Source organism: Hyperolius riggenbachi, chromosome 6 (genome assembly GCF_040937935.1).
Source record: "Hyperolius riggenbachi isolate aHypRig1 chromosome 6, aHypRig1.pri, whole genome shotgun sequence".
Classification (NCBI taxonomy): Eukaryota; Metazoa; Chordata; class Amphibia; order Anura; family Hyperoliidae; genus Hyperolius; species Hyperolius riggenbachi.
Genome location: NC_090651.1, coordinates 247,055,540 through 247,082,516, shown reverse-complemented (window position 1 = coordinate 247,082,516; position 26,977 = coordinate 247,055,540). Strand labels below are relative to the sequence as shown.

The window sequence follows — 26,977 nt, the reverse complement described above, 5'->3', positions numbered from 1 at the left end:
GTGTGTGTACATCATAAAAACAAATATTAAATATCTAATAAAATCAACTAATGGCCCATCATGGAAAGAACTCTGACAATACTATAGAGAAGTGATCCTCTCATACTATTACACAGAGAAAAATAAAAAGTACGTTTTTTTCCAGAGTAAAATGAGCCATAAATTACTTTTCTCCTATGTTGCTGTCACTTACAGTAGGTAGTAGAAATCTGACAGAAGTGACAGGTTTTGGACTAGTCCATCTCTTCATAGGGGATTCTCAGCAAGGCTTTTATTCTTTATAAAGATTTATTCTTTATAAAGATATTCCTTTTGAAAATAAATAGATCCCTGAGAATCCCCCATGAAGAGATGGACTAGTCCAAAACCTGTCACTTCTGTCAGATTTCTACTACCTACAGTAAGTGACAGCAACATAGGAGAAAAGTAATTTATGACTCATTTTACTCTGGAAAAAATGTACTTCTTATTTGTATATGTTTGCACATATTTTTAACGTTACAATTTTTTGCCATAGTGCCCCTTTAAAGGGATACTGTAGGGGGGTCGGGGGAAAATGAGCTGAACTTACCGGGGGCTTCTAATGGTCCCCCGCAGACATCCTGTGTTGGCGCAGCCACTCCCCAATGCTCTGGCCCCGCCTCCGGTTCACTTCTGGAATTTCTGACTTTAAAGTCAGAAAACCACTGCGCCTGCGTTGCCGTGTCCTCGCTCCCGCTGATGTCACCAGGAGTGTACTGCGCAGATACAGACCATACTGGGCCTGCGCTGTGCGCTCTTGATGACATCAGCGGGATCGAGGACACGGCAACGCAGGCGCAGTGGTTTTCTGACTTTAAAGTCAGAAATTCCAGAAGTGAACCGGAGGCGGGGCCGGAGCATCGGTGAGTGGCTGCGCCAACACAGGATGTCTGCGGGGGACCATTAGAAGCCCCGGGTAAGTTCAGCTCATTTTCCCCCGACCCCCTACAGTATCCCTTTAAGAAAATTGCCATGCAGGCCACCAAACCCTTAAAGGAAACAAAAAAAAAGAAAGAAACAGATCTACTTACATGGGGCTTCCTCCTTCCCCTGGCAGCCTATCTGCCCAACGCCGGTCCCAGCCAGCCCTCCGTAGCTGGTGCCCTGGCGAGGTCGCCACTTCTGCGCCACACTGCCTAACCACACTCATTTCCTGCTGTTAGTATGCTGGTCAGAATGAGTGGATGAGGTCAGTATATGGCAATTAATAAGCAAAGGTCTGATTTAAAGGGAGAGGGGATGGCAGGAGAAGCTCTCAATATTAGCATGGAGTAGGTGTGTAAGGACTGAGCAACCACTTATGGGTCTCACTGTTGGGAGGGGTGCACTTTAGCATAGCTGCCTGGGGTATTTGAGGAACTTGTCCCAATCCTGGTCATGTGCAACCCCTCAAATGGGGAAATAAGGGTCTGTACGTGTTTTATTGTTTACTCAAAAAATATTGCAATATTTGCATATTACATCCCCTAGAAACCCAACTCATATATTCCATGCCCTGTTTGTACATTATATTTATTGTTATTAATAATCATACTCTGTCTGGGATACAATCTGGTCTCCTGGCAAATAATTATAAGATATTAGAATACATTCAGTGTGAAATTACTTTGCTCATACATTTGGTGTGAAATTACTTTGCTCTTGGCTGTATAAAAATTGTTAAATGCCTCATATTCAGTTCCTCACATGAGACACATACAGACCGAGGAAATGGACTTAGATTCACAAAATGCATTGTCTTGTGTCTTCTTTGTGGCCTCACAGCCTGTATTGTATCTGGTGGTAGACAAACACTTACACTCAATTTTATTGTTTTAACAGGTGTATTCTTGCTGGATACCTCAATTAAAATATGTTATTTACATTTAGTTAATGAAAAGGAAACACGAGGTGAAAATAAACTGACGAGATGAACAATTGTATCTATCCACCTCCTAAAAATGACTTTAGATATCACACCATTTTATTTTAGATTTAAGTTTGCTTTTTTAAAGTTTTTACTGTTTTATTGTCTCTTCTCAATGACATTTTCATATGTCAGAGCTAAAATCTATGAACTATTAACCCTTTTTATCTCTTTTCTGTTCTCAGAATCCATTTACTGTGAGGAAAGTGTTTTATGGTTTTAATTCCTTAACAGTGAGGGTTACACTATAGTCTGACCCAGTCCCGACCCAACTGTCACTTGCTTACTTGATCTTTAACTCTTTCAGGCAGAGAAAGGAAAAACGGAACACAGCGTAGTTATTTGTATTATTATTATTGATTTATAAAGCGCTAACATATTCCGTGCACTATACATACACTTGTCTATCTTATGTGACACGTCACCTCTTGCATACTTTAAACACTCTTGTATGATGAGATCCATAATAACCTACTGTGGCTCATTTGCTTGACCTAAGCTTTTGAAGCATCACAGTTGATCTTGTAATGTCCGCTTTAAAGAATGGCTTCATTACTTACAGCTCTCCAGGTCCAGCATGCATTCCTGTTCATCCATTGGATACTTGGTTAAATCCATGTCACATGAGACAGTTGATGTTATCCTGTAAACCATAATGGTGTCTATTTTAAAAATACAGTATGAATGAAAATGCAGTTCACATGCAGGTGTCAGTAAATATTTTTTTTGCTTAACTATGTAGTTGTTCCTTACCCAATATGTACAACTGATTTAAAGCAATCTGCAGTAATAACCAGTAAGTATACAGTTTTACTTTAAAGTAGTCTTTATGCATACAAAAAATACTGGTAACCAGAGGCTTGTGCACATATTCACTTTGCTCTGGGAAGCAGATGGCCGTACATCTTCAGAAATGCACAGCACCTACATTTCATTCCCTTGCAGCGTTTACCCCATTCTATGAATGGGACCGTGCTGCAAAATGCATACAACAGTGAGTTGGCGAGCAGTACATACTGGTAAGTGTGCCAATTAAGCTCCATTCATACTACAACACAAAAGGGACATTTCTTGTCAGTTTTGCTGAATCGGAGCCAACACAAAAATGGAGATGTCAACAGGTCATATGTTACACAGCCGCCAAATCAGCTCTAGTAATCAGGATGCAATCTCAGCACAAAGTCCCAACCTGCTCGATAATATCCTGGTGTGGATGTGTCTTCCATAGACTATTTTACATTGGACGCATTCGCTTTAGATAAACCCTGAACACCACCAGAGTACTACTGTGCATCTGATGCAATGTCTGCTCCGACTAGCCGGCTTTCACACTTTGTAGTGTGAAAAGAGCCTCAGACTGATGTCCCTGTGTATCACACACTAATATGTGTTGTTGAAATCAGCACAGTGCTGGAATGTCAACATTCCAACAGAAATTGGCAGTAGATTTTCATAGCTTGCACAATAATATGTTATTTGTAGGTAGTTATGTAATACTTGTCCATCTTGCCTGATGGAATGGAAGGAGATGGAAAAGGGAAAATACTAGGTATGAGTATGGAATGCATGTGTCTTGTATGCATGCTATGTATGCTGTTATCTTAATGCATAGGCAGAACAATGCTGAAATGTTTAGCACAATAAATATGCATTGTTTACAGGGGCGTTGCTAGCACCAAAGATCAGTGGCATGTGCCCCGGATCTATTCTGGGTTGCCCCGGATGTCCCTCAGGCAGAGTCAGGCAGCAGGCGGCAGCACTCACCTCTGGCCGTTTGGTCTCCAGATTCTGCAGACATCTCCTCTTCTGGGCTTCTTTCCCTTCTCCACCACAACACTCAGCATTAACCAATAGAGGCACCACTGCACCCAGCATGGCACCACACAGGGCATCTTTGTGGGCCTACTCAGTGCTGTGGTGCCATGCCAGGTACTGTGATGCCTTTTTGGGAGCATGTAGGGAGCAGTGGTTCTACTATGGGGGCATGCTGGGAGTTGTGGTGCCTCAATGGGAGGCCCGAGGGAGCATGAGAGGGGGTCCACTAAAAGGTCAGGGAACGCTATGGGGGGACTGCCAGACAACATGGCAGCAAGCCAGCACGCCCATCACAAAAGCCGGGCCATCCAGCACAAAAGCCAGGTAACTCTGCCTAGTTATGTGATATGCTGCAATTTTTTTGTATTAATGGAGAGGGGGGACTTCCTCCAACATTTTGTTGAGCAGGCCTACTTAGACCGCTGTTAAGTTCATGTAAATTTGGCTCTGCCCATGACCACACCCCCATTCTGGTGCATGGCCACAGCCATTTTTTGTCTGGAGTTCCTAAAAGTGCCCGGATCTCTTGGGATCCTAGCAACGAACCTGATTGTTTAGCACTGTAAACATGTACTTCTTGGGTGAGCTGAATCCTAGTAAGAAAGCTCTGTGTTTGTATATTCTGTCGTGGTACACCAATTTCCACCCATAAATTTAAAGGGATACTGTAGGGGGTCGGGGGAAAATGAGTTGAACTTACCCGGGGCTTCTAACGGTCCCCCGCAGACATCCTGTGCCCATGCAGCCACTGCCCAATGCTCCGGCCCCGCCTCCCGTTCACTTCTGGAATTTCAGACTTTAAAGTCTGAAAACCACTGCGCCTGCGTTGCCGTGTCCTCGATCCCGCTTATGTCACCAGGAGCGTACTACGCGGGCCTAGTATGGTCTGTGTCTGCACAGTACACCCCTGGTGACATCAGTGGGAACAAGGACACAACAATGCAGGCACAGTGGTTTTCAGACTTTAAAGTCTGGATTCCAGAAGTGAACCGGAGGCGGGGCTGGAGCATCAGAAAGTGGCTGCGTGGGCACAGGATGTCTGCTGGGGACCGTTAGAAGCCCCGGGTAAGTTCAACTCATTTTCCCCCGACCCCCCTTACAGTATTCCTTTAACTGATTTTGTACAAATTGACCATAGACTTTAGTACAGATCTTTTTCTGCTAATTTTTCTGACGACCAGCAATTTTTTTGAGCGATGAGCAATTTTGTGATTACGCAAACGAGGTTTGGTGATGCGCAGCAACAATGACCATCACGGAGGATCAGATCTTTAAGATCCCCAACGACTACCGCGCAATGTACCACAATCACTTGAACTCTTGTGTGTAACGTCACATGTACCAAAACGGCAGGAAGATGGATCGGCTGGTCGTCGTGGGATATCGCTGCGATCCATCTTCCTGTGTCGTTAGGTGAGTATTCGGCTTAAGAATGCATACCTCTTTAAGGCACAGTTAATGAAGTGAAAGTCTTAGTACACTGCCAGTGCTGCGTAAAATGAGCCAGCATTGTATAAATGTTGTTCTACCATTTGATGCATGTTTGTGCTTTGGCTGGAAGTAGCTAGTCAAGTTGATAGTGGCTGTTGTTTTGTGCAATGCTTTCATTGGTTACACTTTAAAAACTAATAAAGAAAGAAACCTGATGGAGAGTAAAAATTGACTTGCCTCTGGCATCCCTTGAACATTATACTGTCCAGTAACTTTATTTATACCAACGCCGTGGTCTTTAGAGGTCATTAGAAACAGCCTCTTACCTACTGCTGTATAAGATGACACCATCTGGCTGCAGCCGAATTAGCTTGTTCTCCACGGTCACATCATGAAACCAGGCGGACTTGGCATTCACAATAAATGTGTCTGGAAGCCAAAGTTTCTCAACAAATCTGCTGTCAAAGCCAAGAGTCTTGTTGGTGTGATTATAAGAAAGCCTTTCATCTCTCCAGCTCTGACGTAGGAACACTGTCATTGTGTATTCCTAAACAATAACATGATTGAAAGCTTTCATAATATGTAGTGGATGGAGTAACAACACCAAACAACGGCATCATTCAGGTCAATGCCTTACAGAAGCTGCAGGTAACATACCAAGGTGTAACGTGATGCAAAATAGAGATAATATGGTAGCATGTCCGGCACCTACTGTTCATCAAGGGAAATGCATATATATTTCTTTTAATTTGAAGTTTAACCTCCTTGCCGGTTATCCCGAGCTCAGCTCGGGGTAACCTGCGCAGGAGGATTTCTCAGGCCCCGCTGGGCCGATTTTCTCAAATTTTTTTTTTGCACGCAGCTGGCACTTTGCTAGCTGCATGCATATTTCGATCGCTGCCGATTCACCGCTACCCGCCGCGCCGCCCCCCCCCCTCCAGACCCCTTGCGCAGCCTGGCCAATCAGTGCCAGGCAGCGCTGAGGAGTCGATCGGGATTCCCTCTTACGTCCCGACTTCCATGACGTCGGCGACGTCATCCCACCCCGTCGCCATGGGGACGGGGGAAGCCGAGCAGAAAGTCCTGTTCTGAACAGGATTTCCTGCATGCAGAGAGCGTCGGAGGCGATCGGTATAGGTAGGGGGGGGGGTGCCGTTTGTCTGCGGCTATCATGTAGCTAGCGCTAGGCTAGCTACATGAATTAAAAATGGCAAGGGGGTTAAAGGACAACCGAGGTGACCTGTGACATGATGAGATGGACATGTGTATGTATAGTGTCAAGCACACAAATGACTATGCTGTGTTCCTTTTTTTCCTTCTCTGCCTGAAAGAGTTAAACATAAGGTATGCAAGTGATAGTTTCTGTCCGGGTCGGGACTGGGTCAGACTATAGCTTAACCCTCACTGATAGGGAATTACTATAAAACACTTTCCTGTCAGTAAATAGCTTCTGAGAGCAGGAAAGAGATAAAAATGATCAATAGTTCATAGATTTGAGCCCTGGCATACTTCAATGCATGTGTCATTGAGCAGAGATAATGAAACAGTAAAAATGTAAAAACTAGATTTAAAAATAAAATAAAACTGGAGGCTATCTAAAAAAAAAGTCATTTTTAGGAGAAGGAGGATAGATACAATGTTTATCTCATCAGTTTATTTTCACCTCAGATGTCCTTTAAGAGTAAACATACAGTACATATTTAAATTCTGTGCTGCAAATGATTGTTTCAGGTTTTTTTGGAGCAAGATCTGCTGGTTTGAATGGTAAGTTTAGTAATTAGGAAAACGTTCTTGTTTTTATTATTAGTGTCTAATAGATATAAGAAAAGAACATAGTATACAATAAGAATGAATTCATAATCATAAGGGCTCTTTCGCATGTTGCGATCGCATTTGCATTAATGTGTGCCTTTTTCTTTGCATGACAGAGCATACATGTTTTTTTGTGCGCGCCTTAACCGTTTAGTTAACTATCAAAAGCATCGTGGCCGGAAGCATTCTGCACAGAAGCCACCATCCTAGCCAGGTCAGTGGCCGCTGAGAGCAGAGCAGCTGTAAGGGACACTAATGGTGTGTACACACTTGAAAAATAAATGAAAGATATCTGACCAATGTTACCCCCTTCCAGGTAGTATGAGAGCCACACCTACACAGTCTATTCTATTGAGCTGCACTCCCCATCAGATAAAAATCTTTGCAGGATGCTCTACACAAAGGCCTAGTGCACACCAAAAACCGCTAGCAGATCCGCAAAATGCTAGCAGATTTTGAAAAGCTTTTTCTTATTTTTCTGCAGCGTTTCAGCTAGCGTTTTGCGGTTTTGTGTAGCGGTTTTGGTATAGTAGATTTCATGTATTATTTCTCCTCCAGAAGCGCTCCACCATAGACAGCAATGCTGTCACCACCACCAGGAACACCCTAAAGGATCCTCACTCACCAAATAAGGTGGGCCAGCAATGACATTGGCCTTATCTCGCCTCTGGGGTATTTGATAGGCTCCCCACACCCTGTGGCAGTCAGATGCTATCCAGATATCACCTCTCCTTTCTTCCTGAATGTGACCTCAATGCAAACAAATGCTATCATTGCGCAGGCATCTTGGCTTAAAAGGGTATTTATTAAAAAAGGTTCCACTCACATGTTACAGGTAGTTGGTAAGCCTGTGGAGTGTTAGGAACGGGCTCCACCCCGTGCGGCCTCCCGGGCTGGCCGCCGTGTGCTGGTATCCCAGGGCTTGCTCGCTCCACCACGCCACCGCGTCCCACTACACTGTCCGTGTTACTTCCGCATGTGGCTCCTCCCTATCGATTTCGTCATGAAGATGACTCATTCAGGGGATGGAGCCACCATGCGGAGATTGCTGTAATAAGGCGTCTTGCTACGCCCCTTTGTGACGTCGCACCCCCGCCTCCCAATAGGCTCCGTCCGCTTCCCGCCCAGTGCGCATGCCGTCATTACGCTGCACGCCTCCCTCTACTTGAAAATCACTTCCTTGCGTGTCAGTGTGCGTTCCGGAGCCCGGGAGGCTTTTGTACACATAAAAAACTTTATTTAAAACTTTATTACAAATTCTATTCATATTAAAAAACCTTCTATAAGGATCAGTATTGGATTCACTCCCCCTAACATGTTTGCTAATTTTAAACATCCTCTTACATCATGTTATACCAACTAAACTACGTGACCCCATATTACTTCTCTACAATTCACCGTATTTTCATTCAAATTATTTGTGGAGCATCCTCCGCTCCACAAGCTTTTACATTAGAAGCAGCGTATTCAACATAACATCATATTTCATTTATATCACCAGACCCAATCCTCTACTTTATAAACACATTCTTTCTAATTTGTCTATCCCCACATTATTTCCATATAAATTATCTCCATGATCTCTATTTCCACATTCTTTCCATATACATATTTTACATCTTCATAAGGACGAGATTATAATCAGAACATTCATTTACATATTCATATTCATATTATCTCCCTCTAGTGGCCTAACCCCATACTGCCATAATATTATTTTATTTCACACATGCAAAATTCCTTCCCTCTCTTAGCTGTCATCAATAAAACAGTTGAGATCTATTTCCACATTAAATCCCTTTGGTTGCATGGTTTCCATCAAGAAGATCCACTCAGTCTCCTTTCTTGAAATTAATCTAATCTTGTTTCCCCCTCGCCATGGTATGCTTATCTTCTCAATTGCACAAAAATTCAGCCCACTTGGGTCTCGGTCATGCTCTTTTCTAAAGTGCTCGGATACACTATGCCCCCTCACCCCCTTTCTTATGTTCCTTACATGTTCAGCTATTCGCTCTGTTAATTCCCTATTGGTCCGACCTATATATTGCTTCCCACACCCACACCAAAGCAAATATACTACCCCTTTGCTGTGACATGTGATGTTTTGTTCTACCTTGAAGGATCTCCCATTCTGAAATGATACGAAACAATCTGTTCTCACTCCCTTGGCCCCTCTACACGAGAAGCACCCCCCACATGGGAAAAATCCTTTCCTCTGCCAAGGCATCAACTGAGGTGCTTTTGGTGGATTTACACAGCTAGGAGCCAGTATATTTTTTAAATTATTGGCTTTCCTATATATCATTTTAGGTTTATCAGGCAGCAGTTTTTTCAAAGTCACATCTTCCAACAAAATACCCCAATGTCTCGAGATAATCCTCTCCAAATTCTTATGTTTAGTACTAAAATCTGTGATAAATGCAGTTTGATATTTTTGTTGTGATCCTCCTTGATCCCTTTTACCCTGTAATAGATCTCTCCTGTCCCTTTTTCCCACGTCAATCATGGTTTTTTGCAAACTCTCCTCATCATAACCTTTCTCAACAAATCTATCTATCAGAACCTGAGATTGCTCCACATATTCCCATGTGTGAGTGCAATTCCTTCTCATCCTCACCATCTAGCCCCTCGGTATCCCCCCTATCCACCTAGGGTGATGATTACTATCTACTGGGATGAAACCATTTCTATCTGTGTCTTTAAAGTGACTTTTCGTCAACAATCTAGTGCCCTCCTTCCTTATGTTTAAATCCCAAAAATTTATGGTGCTTCTACTGAACTCCACATTGAGTTCAATATTCCAATCATTATTATTCAATTGTGAAATAAACTCTTGCAAGTGCTCTACCGACCCATTCCATAGCCAGAACAGGTCGTCTATATATCTAGACCAGTGACTCAGTGGTATCCCACTCTGTGCTTCTACCTCCAAAATACCCTCCTCCCATCTAGACATAAAGAGGTTGGCCAAACATGGAGCATACCCCGCCCCCATGGCACAACCTCGCTTTTGCAAAAAATAATCTCCTTGGTGCCAAAAATAGTTCCTTTTAAGTGCAAAATTTAATAATTCCAAAAGAAAAATTCTTTGTTTCTGCTGCATTTCATCATCCAGTGTAAGATAGTGTTCAACCGCTTCAAGGGCCAGATGGTGAGGAATATTTGTGTATAATGATGAGACATCGGCAGTCACCAGTACTGTGTCCTGTCCAACCCCCATCTCCTCAATTTGGTTCAACATGTGTTTTGTATCTTTAATGACATAGGGCAATTTATCCACTAATGGCTGAAGGTACCCATTTAGAAACTTGCCTAACTTGTGGGTAATAGATCCCAACCCACTGATGATGGGCCTTCCCGGTGGGTTGATTTTGTCCTTGTGTACTTTTGGGACCTGGTACACTATCGGTACCCTGGGTGCAGATGGGATCAAATATGAAAACTCCTGATCATTCAGGATTCCCTCATCCAATCCCTGTTTGAGCAACCCTCTCAGCTCCTTCATATACATGTTTGTGGGATCCCCCCTCAGTTTTACATATGTTTCTGGATCACAAATCAGCCTGTCAAGTTCCTTTGCATATTGTTCTTTACTCAAAACTACTACTCCCCCTCCTTTATCAGCTGGGCGGACTACTAGTTCTTTCTTGTCCAACATCTCCTTAGCTATTTTCCTCTCATCACTATGTCCATTCTCAGGGATTTTCCTAATTTCATTCTCCACCATTTTTTTAAAAACCTCAATGGACTTACTCCCTGTCTGGGGGTTAAATGTTGATGGATTCCTCAATCCTGAGTGGCGGTATGGGTCCACTTTATTGGCTCTGTTGTTGGGGCCTTCTCTTTGTGCAAAATATTTTTTGATGTTAAGTTTTCGTGTGAACTTTTGCAGATCAATGTAAGTTTTAAATTTATTCAGTCCACTCCTTGGGGCATATTTGAGGCCCTTATCCAACAGACGGATCTCTCAGTCCTCCAATTCTACTCCACTCAAATTGTATATTCCTTCTCCTCCTAATACCTTCTTCTTTTGAATTCTCCTCCCTCCCCTGGATCCCCTTCTGCCTCTCTTTTTCTCTCTTTTGGTGGTGTATGAAACTCCACCACTTTCCGTTCCCCAGACTCCTCGCCACCCGGGGTTCTCCATCCTGGAATACGGTGAATTGTAGAGAAGTAATATGGGGTCACGTAGTTTAGTTGGTATAACATGATGTAAGAGGATGTTTAAAATTAGCAAACATGTTAGGGGGAGTGAATCCAATACTGATCCTTATAGAAGGTTTTTTAATATGAATAGAATTTGTAATAAAGTTTTAAATAAAGTTTTTTATGTGTACAAAAGCCTCCCGGGCTCCGGAACGCACACTGACACGCAAGGAAGTGATTTTCAAGTAGAGGGAGGCGTGCAGCGTAATGACGGCATGCGCACTGGCCGGGAAGCGGACGGAGCCTATTGGGAGGTGGGGTTGCGACGTCACAAAGGGGCGTAGCAAGACGCCTTATTACAGCAATCTCCGCATGGTGGCTCCATCCCCTGAATGAGTCATCTTCATGACGAAATCGATAGGGAGGAGCCACATGCGGAAGTAACACGGACAGTGTAGTGGGACGCGGTGGCGTGGTGGAGCGAGCAAGCCCTGGGATACCAGCACACGGCGGCCAGCCCGGGAGGCCGCACGGGGTAGAGCCCGTTCCTAACACTCCACAGGCTTACCAACTACCTGTAACATGTGAGTGGAACCTTTTTTAATAAATACCCTTTTAAGCCAAGATGCCTGCGCAATGATAGCATTTGTTTGCATTGAGGTCACATTCAGGAAGAAAGGAGAGGTGATATCTGGATAGCATCTGACTGCCACAGGGTGTGGGGAGCCTATCAAATACCCCAGAGGCGAGATAAGGCCAATGTCATTGCTGGCCCACCTTATTTGGTGAGTGAGGATACTTTAGGGTGTTCCTGGTGGTGGTGACAGCATTGTTGTCTATGGTGGAGCGCTTCTGGAGGAGAAATACTATTGATAAGAAAGGACTAACTCAAGCCTTGTTTCAGAAGCGTACCCGTAGGACTGTCTATAACATAGGAACCCTTTTAGTTATGTACTGTATATATAAATCATATTGATTATTTAAATACATCGTTGAACCATATTGGTAATTGCGGGTATATTCATCTGAGCGCTGTGTAACGCTGTGTTTGAGATTTCATGTATTGTTACAGTAAAGCTGTTACTGAACAGCTACTGTAACAAAAAACGCCTGGCAAACCGCTCTGAAGTGCCGTTTTTCAGAGCGGTTTGCGGTTTTCCTATACTTAACATTGAGGCAGAAACGCATCCGCAATCCAAAATCTGCAGCAGCCCGGGAGTATGCGTTTCTGCAAAACGCCTCCCGCGCTGGTGTGCACCAGCCCATTGAAATACATTACCCTAGCGGATCCGCACCCGCAAGCAGATCGCAAACCGCAGCGGAAACGCTCCGGTGTGCACTAGGCCAAAGATGCTGTACACATTCAAAAGATGATTATCTGCAAAAGATCTGTTTCTGCAAAAGATCCATTCTTGCAAAATGCATTCATAGTCTATGATATCTGCAGATCCTCATACAGGCCTGGTGCACACCAAAAACCGCTAGCAGATCCGCAAAATGCTAGCAGATTTTGAAACGCTTTTTCTTCTTTTTCTGTAGCGTTTCAGCTAGCATTTTGCGGTTTTGTGAAGCGTTTTTGGTGTAGTAGATTTCATGTATTGTTACAGTAAAGCTGTTACTGAACAGCTACTGTAACAAAAACCGCCTGGCAAACCGCTCTGAAGTGCCGTTTTTCAGAGCGGTTTGCATTTTTCCTATACTTAACATTGAGGCAGAAACGCATCCGCAATCCATAATCTGCAGCAGCCCGGGAGTATGCGTTTCTGCAAAATGCCTCCCGCTCTGGTGTGCACCAGCCCATTGAAATACATTACCTAGCGGATCCGCACCCGCAAGAGGATCGCAAACCGCAGCAGAACCGCTCTGGTGTGCACTAGGCCACACACCTTGTTTAACAGACTTCCTCTGCATATCTGACAATAATCTGCAGATCTGAAAATCCATCCTGGTGGATCTAATCTGCAGATGATCTGCAGATGAATGTCTGTGAAACAAGGTGTGTATGAGTATCTGCAGATATCATAGACTATGAATGCATTTTGCAGGAATGGATCTTTTGCAGGAACAGATCTTTTGCAGATAATGACATTTTGAATGTGTACAGCATCTTTGTGTGCAGCATCCTGCAAAGATTTCTGTATGATATGGAGTTCAGCACAATAGAATAGACTGTGTAGAGGCTCTCATACTACATGGAAGGAGGTAAAATTGGTCTGATATCTTTCATTTATCTTTCAAGTGTGTATGTAGCATTAGGCTTCTAGGGGCTGGAGGAAGCCCCAGGTAAGTAAATCTGATTTTTTTAAATGTGCCTTATGCATCCTTTAAAGAGAATCTGTATTGTTAAAATCGCACAAAAGTAAACATACCAGTGCGTTAGGGGACATCTCCTATTACCCTCTGACACAATTTCGCCGCTCCTCGCCGCATTAAAAGTGGTTAAAACAGTTTTAAAAAGTTTGTTTATAAACAAACAAAATGGCCACCAAAACAGGAAGTAGGTTGATGTATAGTATGTCCACACATAGAAAATACATTCATACACAAGCAGGCTGTATACACCCTTCCTTTTGAATCTCAAGAGATCATTTGTGTGTTTCTTTCCCCCTGCCGCTATCTTCCACTGAAGTGTCAGGCTGTTTCTTCCTGCAGTGCAGACAGCTCTGCCTGTATGTAATTCCTCAGTATATGAAAGCCCAGCCAGCTCAGAGGAGGATTTATCCAGCTTGTAAAAGATAAGAGAGAAGAGAGAAGCTGCCCTAATCTAAATAATACACAGGCAGTGTGCAGAGAGGGGCCTGGAGGGGGGAGATGCATCACAGAACCACAACACTGAAGAACTTGGCAGCCTTCCAGACACAGGCCGACAAGTCTGACAAGAGAGAGATAAGTTGATTTATTACAGAGATGGTGATAGTAGAACGTGCTGCAGTAAGCCAGAACACATTAGAATAGCTTTTGGAACTTGTAGGATGATAAAAAACAGGATGCAATTTTTGTTACGGAGTCTCTTTAACATACCGTACTATAGTAAGTCTGCAGAGTAATACAAACGTGGGTTGCAACACTCACAACCACAGTGTAATAGCCAGTGAGGAAAGTTCATCCTCACTCAAAAAAATTCTTACAGAAAGAAGAAAATAAATATGTCTTAAAAATTAAAACTGCCCCCCAGTGAAACATGCGCCTGTTGGACTAGTGGAGTAGGGTGTAGGTGGAGACCCCCAAAAGTTGTATAGTAGCAATCAATAAATAATGAAAAAGAAAGGCGTACCTCCAAGTAAGGACAAACACCTACGGTATATTACTAATATAGGCCTTTGTCCTTACTTGAAGGTAAGCCTATCTTTTTTGTTATTTATTGGTTGCTACTGTACAACTTTTTTAGATGCCGCCTCCTCCTCCTAAAACCACAAGGATGAGAGCGAATACAGCTTTTAAAAGGAAAACTGTATGCAACTTGTAACCACTTCAGTATTAGTGTGGAAAACATTGCCCTGCAAGCTCAGCTCTGAGCAATATGAAGTGGAGACAGTATGCACAGTAGGACTCCCATTGCCAGGTCATGTAATAAAGACACATGCCTAGGTGGCAATGCATCAAGAAGGGAGGATCCTAGGGTTTGGGCATCTGTTTGGGGTTTTTGTTATGGTGAAATAATAAAATCAACTCTGAAAACAGCATCACATAAAGATAAAAATGCGTAGCCAAAACTCCAAGCCAATGACCAATTACCGGTAAATGGGGGGCAATTTTCTTGTACCTAATGCATTAAGATTTTATTTCATAAAAACTGAGATAGCCAATGGTGGGAGATATCATCTCTACTACAACATTCTTCACCTAGGACTGACTCTTTGCTAACAGCTTAATTCTACCATTGCACACAAGCTTTAGTTACATTACCATGTTTACTTCAGAAATATGGTCAATGCTTGTGACTTCAATGTCTACCGCCACCGTCACAGGAGGGCCTGAAAACACAATGAAAAAAAAGATAAATGCATAATAGTGCTATCACTAAACTGTGATGCAACTCCTACCTCCAGATGAACACACTTGATAAGAGGTACAGTCTATCTGGCTACTTCATAGCTGATGCTGGCGCTCTTAGGTTACAGTTTGAAATTGAAAGTGAGTTTGCCCCTGGGGTGTGCTTACTTCTTTTGGGCTGTCCAATAGCTGAGGCACTGGCTATTAGGTTTTCACTGGAGGGGTTTTCACGGGAGGCACCGGTTAACTGGTAATAAGACCTAAAGTAAGAGCTATTATCATGTAAACCTCTTGATGGTGGTGTTTTGTATCAGGTTAAACAGGAGGGAAGGAGAGTGTTGGTTAGGGTTAGCAGCTATGGGTCAGTTTAGGAGGGTCAATGTTAGAGTAAAGGGTAGAGGGAGGTTGGATGTATTGCCTAGGGCTAGTATGTAGGAATTAGATGAAAGGTAAGGGATTTGGCCAGGAAAGGTAGAAACAAGAGAATGTGCTCTATGTGGAAGGGGTTTATGCCAGGAAAGAGGGGAAATGTTAGGATTAGGGGTCAAGAAAGGATTGTTGTCAGGGAAGAGGCTGGGATTAGATATCAGGGAGGGGTCAATGTTGGGAGGAAAGTTAGGTTTAAGCATCAAGAATTGGTTTAATGTTGGAGAGGGGGGTTGTTATAGGGTTAAGTGATAACCCAATACGATTGGTAGGGAACCAAACATCATAAACAGAACTCACAGTAAGGCCTTGTTATCGGGAGGCAAGTTGAGTGCAAGGTATGTTCACAATCCAGAGCAGTCACCAGTGGATGCTCCTGGTTCTGAATAGACTCATCCCGACTCTGCAGTCTTATGCCACATTGATGAAAGTTTTATGCCACCTGCCTGCCCCATATCTGCTATCTAACTGATCCAACAATTTGTTTCCTAACTAGGTTTGCTTGCTGCCCTTCTCAACCTCCACCATTCTCCAACCTAATCTGTCTGTTTTAATGTCTGGGTTTAATGCCGACAGTGAGGTTAAGGGCTAGGAGAGAGGTTTTCACTGCAAATAGAATAACAAACATGAAAGCCATCTCTGCAAAAGACAGAGCACAGATGAATACACTGCTGGTGCCAAATTTCAGACCTACCCCCTCCGGAGCTGTGCACTTTCCAAATCTTTGTGGGCGGGTTATGCTTTTATGTATTCATTTCTACCTGTAAAACCACACTTGAATCACCGCAGATAGGGAAGTGGACATTTTCTAGCGATCAACAGCAGAACACAAGCATAGCATGGTGTTATGGGACCCCACAGCAAAATCACACCACCACCCCAAAACTTTATACCAGTTGCGATACCACCAGTTACCTTGAGTGTACCAGTTGCAGGCAGGTAATCAGGCATCACATGCCTGTCATGGTCTTATGACTATCATCAAGGAACGCAAATAAAGTCATGTTAGCACTGATCCTCCTGCCAGGCTGCATCCAATGGTGATTGCTCTGGATTATGAACATACCTTGCACTCAGCTTGCCTCCCTATAACAAGGCCTTAACCTCCTTAGTTGTATGCCCGACACTGTGTCGGGCATACCGCTCTCTGTCCTCAGGAGTGCCCCAGGATTAATTAATTTGCTGTAATGGCTGCAAAACCTTTAGCTATCACTAGGCTAGCTAGTACAAGTGTCCGGTACCCCCCGATCCCCTGCGATCCCCCGATCCAGACAGTTTATACATTACCAAGTCTGGATCCAGTGATCGCACAGCTCCGGTCTTCTCTATGGGGAGGATCGCACATGGCGTCATGACGTCATGCGCAAACCCGATCCTCCCCATAGAGAGACCAGAGCTGTGCGGGGAGGCTGCGCGATCGCTGGATCCAGGCTGGGTAATGTATAAACTGGCTGGATCAGGGGATCAGGGGGGTGCCGGACACTTGTACTATCCAGCCTAGTGCTAGCTAAAGGTTTTGCAGCCATTACAGCAAATTAATTAATCCTGGGGCACTCCTGAGGACAGAGAGCGGCATGCCCGACACTGTCGGGCATAACGCTAAGGAGGTTAATGTAAGTTCTGTTTATGATGTTTGGTTCCCTACCAATCACATGATTTCTCTCAGCACCTGTTTCCGATCCAGCCTGCCTATTACTGACTTGCTCCTGGTTCTGAATAGACTCATCCCGGCTTTGCAGTTTTATGCCACCTGCCTGCCCCCATATCTGCTACCTAAATGATCTAACAATTTGTTTGCTGCCCTTCTCAACCTCCACTGACATTCTCCAACCTCATCTGTCTGTTGCCTGCCTCAACCCTGCTAGTTTCAGGCACTCTGCTTTCTCATGGTGCATTGACATGTTCCTGTAAGTTGTTGGTGGGGTGACCCCACAGGCTGCAATGCAAAAATCCTTAGCAGCACAGAGCTTCAGCAACCACTTAGAGTGCAGAGCTGTCATGCTATGAGAGGGACTCTGGTGAAGACTTAAGATTTCCATACACTATGCAATTTTTACTTTTTAGATATTTTAAATTAAATAAATTTTTTTGAAATAAGTACTCTTTACTTTTTTGCGAAAAGGCGATCAAACTTTTCAAATTGATCAATTTATCGGATTCCAAAAAATTCCATTCAACTTCTCTATACTATCATTTACAAAAAAGGGAAAAAAATTAACATATGAATTCTGCATGGCCGCTATACGAGTCCCTACGCAGCCAAAGATGGAAGTATAGTACTTTGCTTTCAGAACTCTTCTGTAGAGCTTTTGTTTGTTTTAAAGAGGAACTATAACCAGTATCAGTAGCTGATACCTCCTTTCCCACGTGAAATCTTTACCTTTTCTTGAATAGATCATCAGGTGAGGGTCTGTATGGCTGATATTGTGGTGAAACCCCTCCCGCAGTGATGTCATGACCAAGGCCCTGACAGTTTGCTGTCTGTAAACCTTGTTGTATTGAGGGAAATAACTGCTTTTTCCAACTGCCAAGCAAGCAATATCTCCCTCTGTGCACAGAACTCTCAGTAACGCACATTCCGTACAGATCACCAGGCAAAACTAAAGAAGTCACTACCAGTGATAAATTTCAGAATGTAAAACAGAGGAAAGATTTTACCCTGGGCGGACACAGACTAAATAATATATAAATGAATATTGTACACAATAAGCATTTTTATTCCTTATCTTATTTTCACAACAGTTCCTCTTTAAATACTGTTCAATGAAACATGAATAAGTAGCCATGAACAGCAGGACTTCCTGGACTGTGGTGTGCTGCAGCATTCCTATGCTCTAATATGGCTATAGTTATATACTTGCTTATCAGTACATATTTATATAATTCTAAGAAATACATAGTACATTACTGTACCTCCAATTCCAGGTCTGAACTTTCTTGCATATCCTCTCATTAGTCCATCCAAATTTGGCACCCATGATATCTCTATATTAGAACCAATGTAGTCTCCAATGTCTTCAGTACTAATGCTGAAGCGAAAGAAAATATATGTACAAAATATGGACTGATTAGAAATAGAAGCAATTTTATGTGATCAAATAAGTTTGCACTTACAGGAATTTGACTTGGCACAGACAATACAATACAAGAACAGACTGTATAGATATTACAAGTCAAGGACAGTATTATGAGTTAAAGTGGTAGCAAAAGAAGAGAAGCATTAAATACTGTCTCTGACATAGGAGACCTGGGTTTGAATCTTGTCTCTTCCTATTCAGTAAGCCAGCACCTATTCAGTAAGGAGTCATTGGGCAAGACACAGTACACAGTACAGCCTTGTGACCACACATAGAAGGAGACAAGCGGGGAGCGCGGTCACAAGGCTGCCGACCTGACACACTGTGCATGTGCAGGGTAGTATGTCCGGGTCAAATGGGGTCAACCACGCCAACCAAGGTAACGTAACAGGGAATTTGCAGAAAAATGGCATGGCGTCTATTTTTCTATAACCGCTCGGCACAGGTATCCTTTAAGGACTGGATTGATGAGATAACACTCTTAGGCCCATATGCAATTAACTTTTTCATCTGAGTTATCACCTAGGAGATAACTTTCATCTTCTCTTTAAACTAACTTTTCAGCATTTTACAATTGAAAAAGTATTGTAAAGTTGGTGAAAAAGTACTATCAAATTTATTTTGAGTATTTTCTTTCTTACTGGTGGCTTAAAAGGCATTTTATGACAAGTTGTGAAAATATTACCTAGGAGAAAACTCATGAGAAAAAGTGAATTGCATATGGGCCTTACTGTGAAAACTTACCACAAATCCTTAATAAAGACAGGTTCTTTCGTGAATTGCCATTTACAATGCGGATTGATGTTTAGTTTAAACTTTAATTTGCCTTAACCCTTTCCAATCCTTTTCTCCGATCACCTATGCAACCCCCCCAAGTGTGCTGGGGAGACAGGAACGTGTGTGATCTGGAAGGTCTGTACTTCCTAGCATTTGAGCAAGGATGTGACCCGGGAAGCAGGATGTGACCCTCAAAGCATGGGGCACCTAAGAGTAATTTGGGGCTCCAGCGATTGCCAGACCCCGTATTACACCTCCCTCAGAGTTGCTATGACTCAGAGGGGGAATTGTATTTAACACCGCCGGGAGTTTAGCGGCAGCAGGGAGAGTCGTCATTTGGCTATCCCGGCATGCAACTCACCGATGTCCTCATAACACGTATGCGTGAGCTGGCATCAGTGGCGAGGTCAGTGACAGTAATTTCATTATTATGGTGCTGTAGAGGATCAAAGTGTCGGACTTGGATTTTATCCAGCAACAGCGGCATCTAGCGGTAGCAAGTTTTCCCACAATTTGTCATATTACTGACACAAACGTGAATCAATTTTACTGGAATTCCACGTGAAAGACCAATACACAGTGGTGTACACGTAAGAAGTGGAACAAAAATCATACATGATTCCAAACATTTTTTTACAAATAAAAAACTGCAAAGTGGGGTGTGCGTAATTATTCAGCACCCTTTGGTCTGAGTGCAGTCAGTTGCCCATAGACATTGCCTGATGAGTGCTAATGACTAAATAGAGTGCACCTGTGTGTAATCTAATGTCTGTACAAATACAGCTGCTCTGTGACAGCCTCAGAGGTTGTCTAAGAGAATATTGGATGCTACAACACCATGAAGTCCAAAGAACACACCAGACAGGTCAGGGATAAAGTTATTGAGAAATTTAAAGCAGGCTTAGGGCTGGTTCAGACGGACGTTTGGAGGCATCGCGTTCGTTGGCATCGCGGTTGCAGGCTTTCAGCAGCGTTCGTGTTGCGTTCGGATGCGGTCGCGTTTTTTCTTCCCCTAGAGGGACATTAGCCTTCGCGGTTAACCGCCCCTGGAAGCTACATGTAGCTTCCAGGGGCTCCTTGAACGCCAGGGAAAATCGGGACCCGAACGCCGCGTTCATGCAAACTTGCTTGAAAGCTTGGTACAAACTCTCCCATTCACTTAAATGGGAGCGTTTAACACCAAGCCCCGAACATTGGCTGTAAACGCTCTGCAAGCGTCCGTCTGAACCAGCACTTAGGCTACAAAAAGATTTCCAAAGCCTTGAACATCCCACAGAGCACTGTTCAAGCGATCATTTAGAAATGGAAGGAGTATGGCACAACTGTAAACCTACTAAGACAAGGCCGTCCACCTAAACTCACCGGCCGAACAAGGAGAGCGCTGATCAAAAATGCAGTCAAGAGGCCCATGGTGATTCTGGACGAGCTGCAGAGATCTACAGCCCAGGTGAAGGAATCTGTCCATAGGACAACTATTAGTCATGCACTGCATAAAGTTGGCCTTTATGGTAGAGTGGCAAGAAGAAAGCCATTGTTAACAGAAAAGCGTAAGAAGTCCCGTTTGCAGTTTGTCACTAGCTATGTGGGGGACACAGCAAACATGTGGAAGAAGGTACTCTGGTCAGATAAGACCAAAATGGAACTTTTTGGTCAAAATGCAAAACGCTATGTGTGGCAGAAAACTAACACTTCACATCACTCTGAACAGACCATCCCCACTGTCTAATATGGTGGTGGCAGCATCATGCTCTGGGGGTGCTTCTCTTCAGCAGGGACAGGGAAGCTGGTCAGAGTTGATGGGAAGATGGATGGAGCCAAATACAGGGCAATCTTGCAAGAAAACCTCTTGGAGTCTGCAAAAGACTTGAGACTGGGGCGGAGGTTCACCTTCCAGCAGGGCAACGACCCTAAGCATAAAGCCAGGGCAACAATGGAATGGTTTAAAACAAAACATATCCATGTGTTAGAATGGCCCAATCAAAGTCCAGATCTAAATCCAATCAAGAATCTGTGGCAAGATCTGAAAACTGCTGTTCGCAAACGCTGTCCATCTAATCTGACTGAGCTGGAGCTGTTTTGCAAAGAAGAATGGGCAAGGATTTCAGTCTCTAGATGTGCAAAGCTGGTAGAGACATATCCTAAAAGACTGGCAGCTGTAATTGCAGCAAAAGGTGGTTCTACAAAGTATTGACTCAGGGGGGCTGAATAATTACACACACCCCACTTTGCAGTGATTTATTTGTAAAAAATATTTGGAATCATGTATGATTTTCGTTCCACTTCTCACGTGTACACCACTTTGTATTGGTCTTTCATGTGGAATTCCAATAAAATGGATTCATGTTTGTGGCAGTAATATGACAAAATGTGGAAAACTTCAAGAGGGCCGAATACTTTTGCAAGCCACTGTATACCACCAGCATGATATTAATGACCGAGGCTACAATCAAGTCCAGGAATAAGCATTGTTTGGAGTCTTCATGAAGCCAGTTCTATGTACAACTAGGACCAGTTTTAATATAGCAATAACTGTGTGGAGCTAAAGAACAGTATAGAAAAAAATAGTTCTGTACAAAGTGTTTTCATCCTGCTGTAGTAATATATCACAGGTGGTAGCTTGAAGCTTTCACTCACAAACCTATCATATCATAAATACTGCATCTCAAATAAAATACAGCACTGCAACTAAGTTGAAAAGCCAGCAAAACAAATGATTTATACCCACCCAAAGATCTAATAAATACACATCTTAATAATACATATATCAAGAATAAAACAGAAAAGGAAATTGCCTTCAAAAGCATGCAGTGTACAACTATACCGACTGAGAAGAGATCGAAAACAAAAAACAGCTTTGGAAAAAAATAGATCTATTCGATGTCTTTTCCTCTTTCTAGTGAGTCTCTAGTAAGGTGAAATGTCTCAGCAGATTGCTTAATAGGAACCTTAAGTGACATGTGACATGATGAGATAGACCTGTGTATGTACAGTGCCAAATACACAAAGAAATATTCTGTGTACCCTTTCTTCTTTCTCTGCCAGAAAGAATTAATATTCAAATATGCAACTGACAGTTTATTTCCAGTCGGACCCAGTTGGACTATAGCGTCCCTCACTGATAAGTAATTATAGCCATAAAAGACTTTCCTATCAGACACCTGGTGAGGCTGCCATTGTGATGTATATGATGTCAACCATATTATTATTATTATTATTGATTTCAATGTATTTTAGTTTTAACCACTTCAGTACCAGCACCCTCTGCCCCCTTAAAGAAAACCTGAACTGAACATTAAAAGTCAAAATAAGCATACACAAGTCATACTTACCTTCTATGTAGTCTACTCCTCAGTGTCTTTCTCCTGTCCCGCGTCCTGTTTGTTCACTGTGATCAAGGGAATTTTCCGTCCTCCATTTTGAAAATGGCCATTACCCATAACAGCTTTCTGGTCAGCACACAGTTAAACTGTAACATCACCCACTTGAGCCATAGGGAAACATAGACATTACCTGGTACATCAGTTTTCCTCTCAGCTATGACTGACAGCAACTGATATTATTTACCTACAGCAACTGATATATTTCAGATCTGACAAAATATTGTCAGAACTGTAAGGGATTATTGTCAAAAAAAAATGGTGAGCTTCTGAGAGGAACTGATGGCAAGGTAACTATGTAATGTTCATTTGAAGTTACCTCATGTGTGTATTTTAAATATTTTTACTCAGTACAGGTTCTCTTTAAGGACCAGAGGGTGCTGGTACAGTAAACCGCCCTTCCCGTCGAATCGCCGCTAAAATCCGATGCTCCCGCCGGTCACGTCGCTGCTGCTCTCTCTGCCGTCGCTATGACAGCAGAGCGCTGTGCGCCGGCCAGGAGCCGTTTTCATTGGCTCCTGACCCTGTCACTTAATGTAAGCCAACGGGAACGGCTTACAGGAATGATAGGGCCAGGAGCCAATGAAAACGGCTCCTGCCCGGCTCACAGTGCTCTGCTGTCATAGAGGCGGCAGGGCAGCACATTGCGGCGGGGGCAGAGCGGCGGGGATAGGCGGGGGCGCGTGCTGAATGGGACGTAGAGTTTACGTCCGGCCAGAACCGCAGCGCCACCCGCCCGCTGTAGATTTAAACTGCGTCGGTCCGCAGGTAGTTAAATATTACCCTTTTATGCTTGTCAAAAAAACATGAACGCTTTGGGACAAATAATGGCCAGAGTCCGGCCTCTGCAAATAGCAACGTATCAAACAGATGATCCACAACACAAAATGATAGATTTGGACGAGTAATGGGGCATGGTCTCAGTAAGAGGCATGAGTAATTGGGCACAGCCTAGACCGGAAAACACCTCCCATGTGTGGATAAAAAGGGGTGGATTCTGGAATCACTAAAGACAAACCATTGGGGGCTGGGCTTAGAATGGAAGAGGATGAGGATAGGGGGAAGACACCTGTCAATTTTTTCAGAAGTGGATGGTTTTTGATGCGGCATCTTGAACCCTTACTAATATTGCACTGTGCCCACTGACAGGAAGATCCTGTAACTACACTCTACCCACTGCAAGGGAGAGACTGTGGCTGTACTGTGCACACTGACAGGGAGAGACTGTGACTGCACTGTGCATACTGACAGGGAGAGACTATAGCTGCATTGTCTCCACTGACAGGGAGATCCTGTAACTACACTCTACCCACTGCAAGGGAGAGACTGTGGCTGTACTGTGCACACTGACAGGGAGAGACTGTGACTGCACTGTGCATACTGACAGGGAGAGACTATAGCTGCATTGTCTCCACTGACAGGGAGAGACAGTGACTACACTCTGCCCACACACAGTTGACAAACTGGTAGGACTTACGGATCTACCCCACTGCTATCCATGAAAGCACAGAAGCTCAGTAACTCATCTCTTCCTCCTCCAGTACAGTCAGGCTAGGACTTTAAATGTGATTCATTTGACATCAATTAATTAAGCAGCTTATACACAAGTTCTGCAACTAAGTGACACGCCTAAGCTAAAAAAATCTAATTTTTGTAGAAGCCATATGCAGCAGATTCTCTTAAAAAAACTTAAAAATTAAAAATACTGAAATAAATGTTCTTGTCCAACCTTAGTTACCTTCCTAGTGGTATTGATAGATATACACGTCAATACAAAACATGCTGTGAACAGTATTGATGTGCGTACGCGTCAATACTCTCCTGCACTGTATTCTAGACCCTTGCTTGACACATTCTGGCAAGTTACAGGAAATAAAAGTCTATGAAAATTAATTGTATCACTTTTTGCACAGAAATCCTAGAAAACTGAACTGGGAGGTTAATTACTGAAGCAAATAGACTTGCCTACACTGGTGTGTAATGCACAAGGTTGTATTCAACATCTAACCATCATTACATAAACAAGAAATTCTATATAAAGGGGTGATTTCCAACTTCTCATGGAGAGTCAATTTATGTCATGCAATTACCAATGAAGTTTTCTATTTGTTTTCTTCCACTCATTCTAGGCAGCTGGTAATTACTTAATTAACATGGGCAATACAAAACAGCTCCAATTGTGTTTATCTAATTCATGCACCAGTAGCATTAATAACAAGTAACTCTACATTACCTGCAGTATATTGTCGGCTGAATAATCAGGAGAGCAAAGAAAATGGAGCAGGTGAAATACCTCATGTCCAAGTTTCAAAATACATACAGCCACAGACTAGAGCAGAATTGCATCGCAATGATACAGGGCTGACATCCTGTAATAATAAGAGGTCTGTGCTGACCTAGCTGCCAGTACTGATCACTGGGTGCCAATGTATTGCAGTGCCAAGTAGATGGACAATTCAGACCACAGATTGCAGAACAATAATCATATCCGTGCCCTCTACTGTTCTGGCTCATCTGCTCCATAGAAACGTAGCTGGGATCTGTGCTGCGGCCAAGGAGCCAACCAATGTGTAGGAGTGTTGTCATCAAATACATACAGTACATACAGTGCATACCGTAATCAGTGGTGTCTGGGCCCCAATGTGAAAATTGTACCTGGCCCCCCTTAAAGAGACACTGAAGCGAAAAAAAAAATTATGATATTATGATTTGTATGTGTAGTACAGCTAAGAAATAAACCATTAAGATCAGATACATCAGTCTAATTGTTTCCAGTACAGGAAGAGTTAAGAAACTCCAGTTGTTATCTCTATGCAAACAAGCTATTAACTCTCCGACTAATGCTGGATACACACGTTGCGTTTCCGCGTCGATGCGGCGTTCGAATCGCGTCGATTCGATTATTTCCAACATGTCCGATTCGCAGGTCGATGGATCGTTAGGTCGATTTGCCATACTTTACATGGCATTCGACCTAAAAATAATCGAAATGCGCTCGGAAATGCTCGGAAATAATCGAATCAACACGAATCGAACGCCGCATCGAACGCGGAAACGCAACGTGTGTATCCAGCATAAGTTTAGTTGTGGAGAGGGCTGTTATCTGACTTTTATTATCTCAACTGTTTTCTTTTCCTCTGCTAGAGGAGAGGTCATTAGTGCACAGACTGCTCTGAAAGACTCATTTTGAATGCTGAATGTTGTGTAATCTGCACATATTATAGCATGATGCAATGTTAGAAAAAACACTATATACCTGAAAATAAAAATATGAGAATATTTTCTTTGCTGCTAATCTTCTAGTAATTATTCATAGTACACAACCAATTCACTATATCATATTTTTTTTTTTTCGCTTCAGTGTCTCTTTAACCCTGCTCCTCATCTCCTTGCAACATAGCTCCCTTTCCCCACCATATTCCTCAAATAAAAGATACTGGAGCTTAATAGTTCTCATTAGTATTATGGCAAAAATAATAGCATAAAATATGCTTACCCGTAAGATTAGCCGATTGTGGCTAGCAGGAATGCTGTAGACTGTTTTCTTGCTTTTAATCCAACAATGAGGTGGCTGACCACGAGTTAGCCCATGTGCTGCTGGTGGGCGTCCTCCGTGTTGTCAAGGCTACGGCTGTCAGATCCACAGTGCCGCTAGTGTACACTCTGACCCAGACAGACATGGGTGGAATGTACAGTGGGTTGCAAAAGTATTCGGCCCCCTTGAAGTTTTCCACATTTTGTCACATTACTGCCACAAACATGAATCCATTTTATTGGAATGCCACGTGAAAGACCAATACAAAGTGGTGTACATGTGAGAAGTGGATCGAAAATCATACATCATTCCAAACATTTTTTACAAATAAATAACTGCAAAGTGGGATGTGCGTAATTATTTGGCCCCCTGAGTCAATACTTTGTAGAACCACCTGTTTCCTGCAATTACAGCTGCCAGTCTTTTAGGGCTGGTGCACACCAAAACCCGCTAGCAGATCCGCAAAATGCTAGCAGATTTTTAAACGCTTTTTAAAATTTTTCTATGGCGTTTTGCTAGCGTTTTGCGGATTGCTGCTGCGGATTTCAGTATAGTAGATTTTATATATTGTTACAGTAAAGCTGTTACTGAACAGCTTCTGTAACAAAACCGCCTGGCAAACCGCTCTGAAGTGCCGTTTTTCAGAGCGGTTTGCGTTTTT

General features: G+C 43.1%; 1 protein-coding gene across 5 annotated transcripts in view; it reads right to left on the bottom strand.

The window, feature by feature from the left end:
- The window catches only part of GABRD (gamma-aminobutyric acid type A receptor subunit delta), a 101,328-nt gene that overhangs the window by 16,642 nt on the left and 57,709 nt on the right, over window positions 1–26,977 (bottom strand). For 2 of the 5 annotated variants that reach the window (XM_068240658.1, XM_068240655.1), the window contains exons 1-5: window positions 25,015–25,086; window positions 18,464–18,579; window positions 15,038–15,105; window positions 5,500–5,720; window positions 2,488–2,570 (exon numbers count right to left, since the gene is read on the bottom strand). In XM_068240658.1, the coding sequence (XP_068096759.1) occupies window positions 2,488–2,570; window positions 5,500–5,720; window positions 15,038–15,105; window positions 18,464–18,579; window positions 25,015–25,079 (553 nt within the window). In that variant the 5' untranslated portion in view covers window positions 25,080–25,086. Of the gene's footprint in view, window positions 1–2,487; window positions 2,571–5,499; window positions 5,721–15,037; window positions 15,106–18,463; window positions 18,580–25,014; window positions 25,087–26,977 lie in introns of those variants that run through there. The other 3 variants (XM_068240659.1, XM_068240657.1, XM_068240656.1) reach the window with 2 other exon arrangements.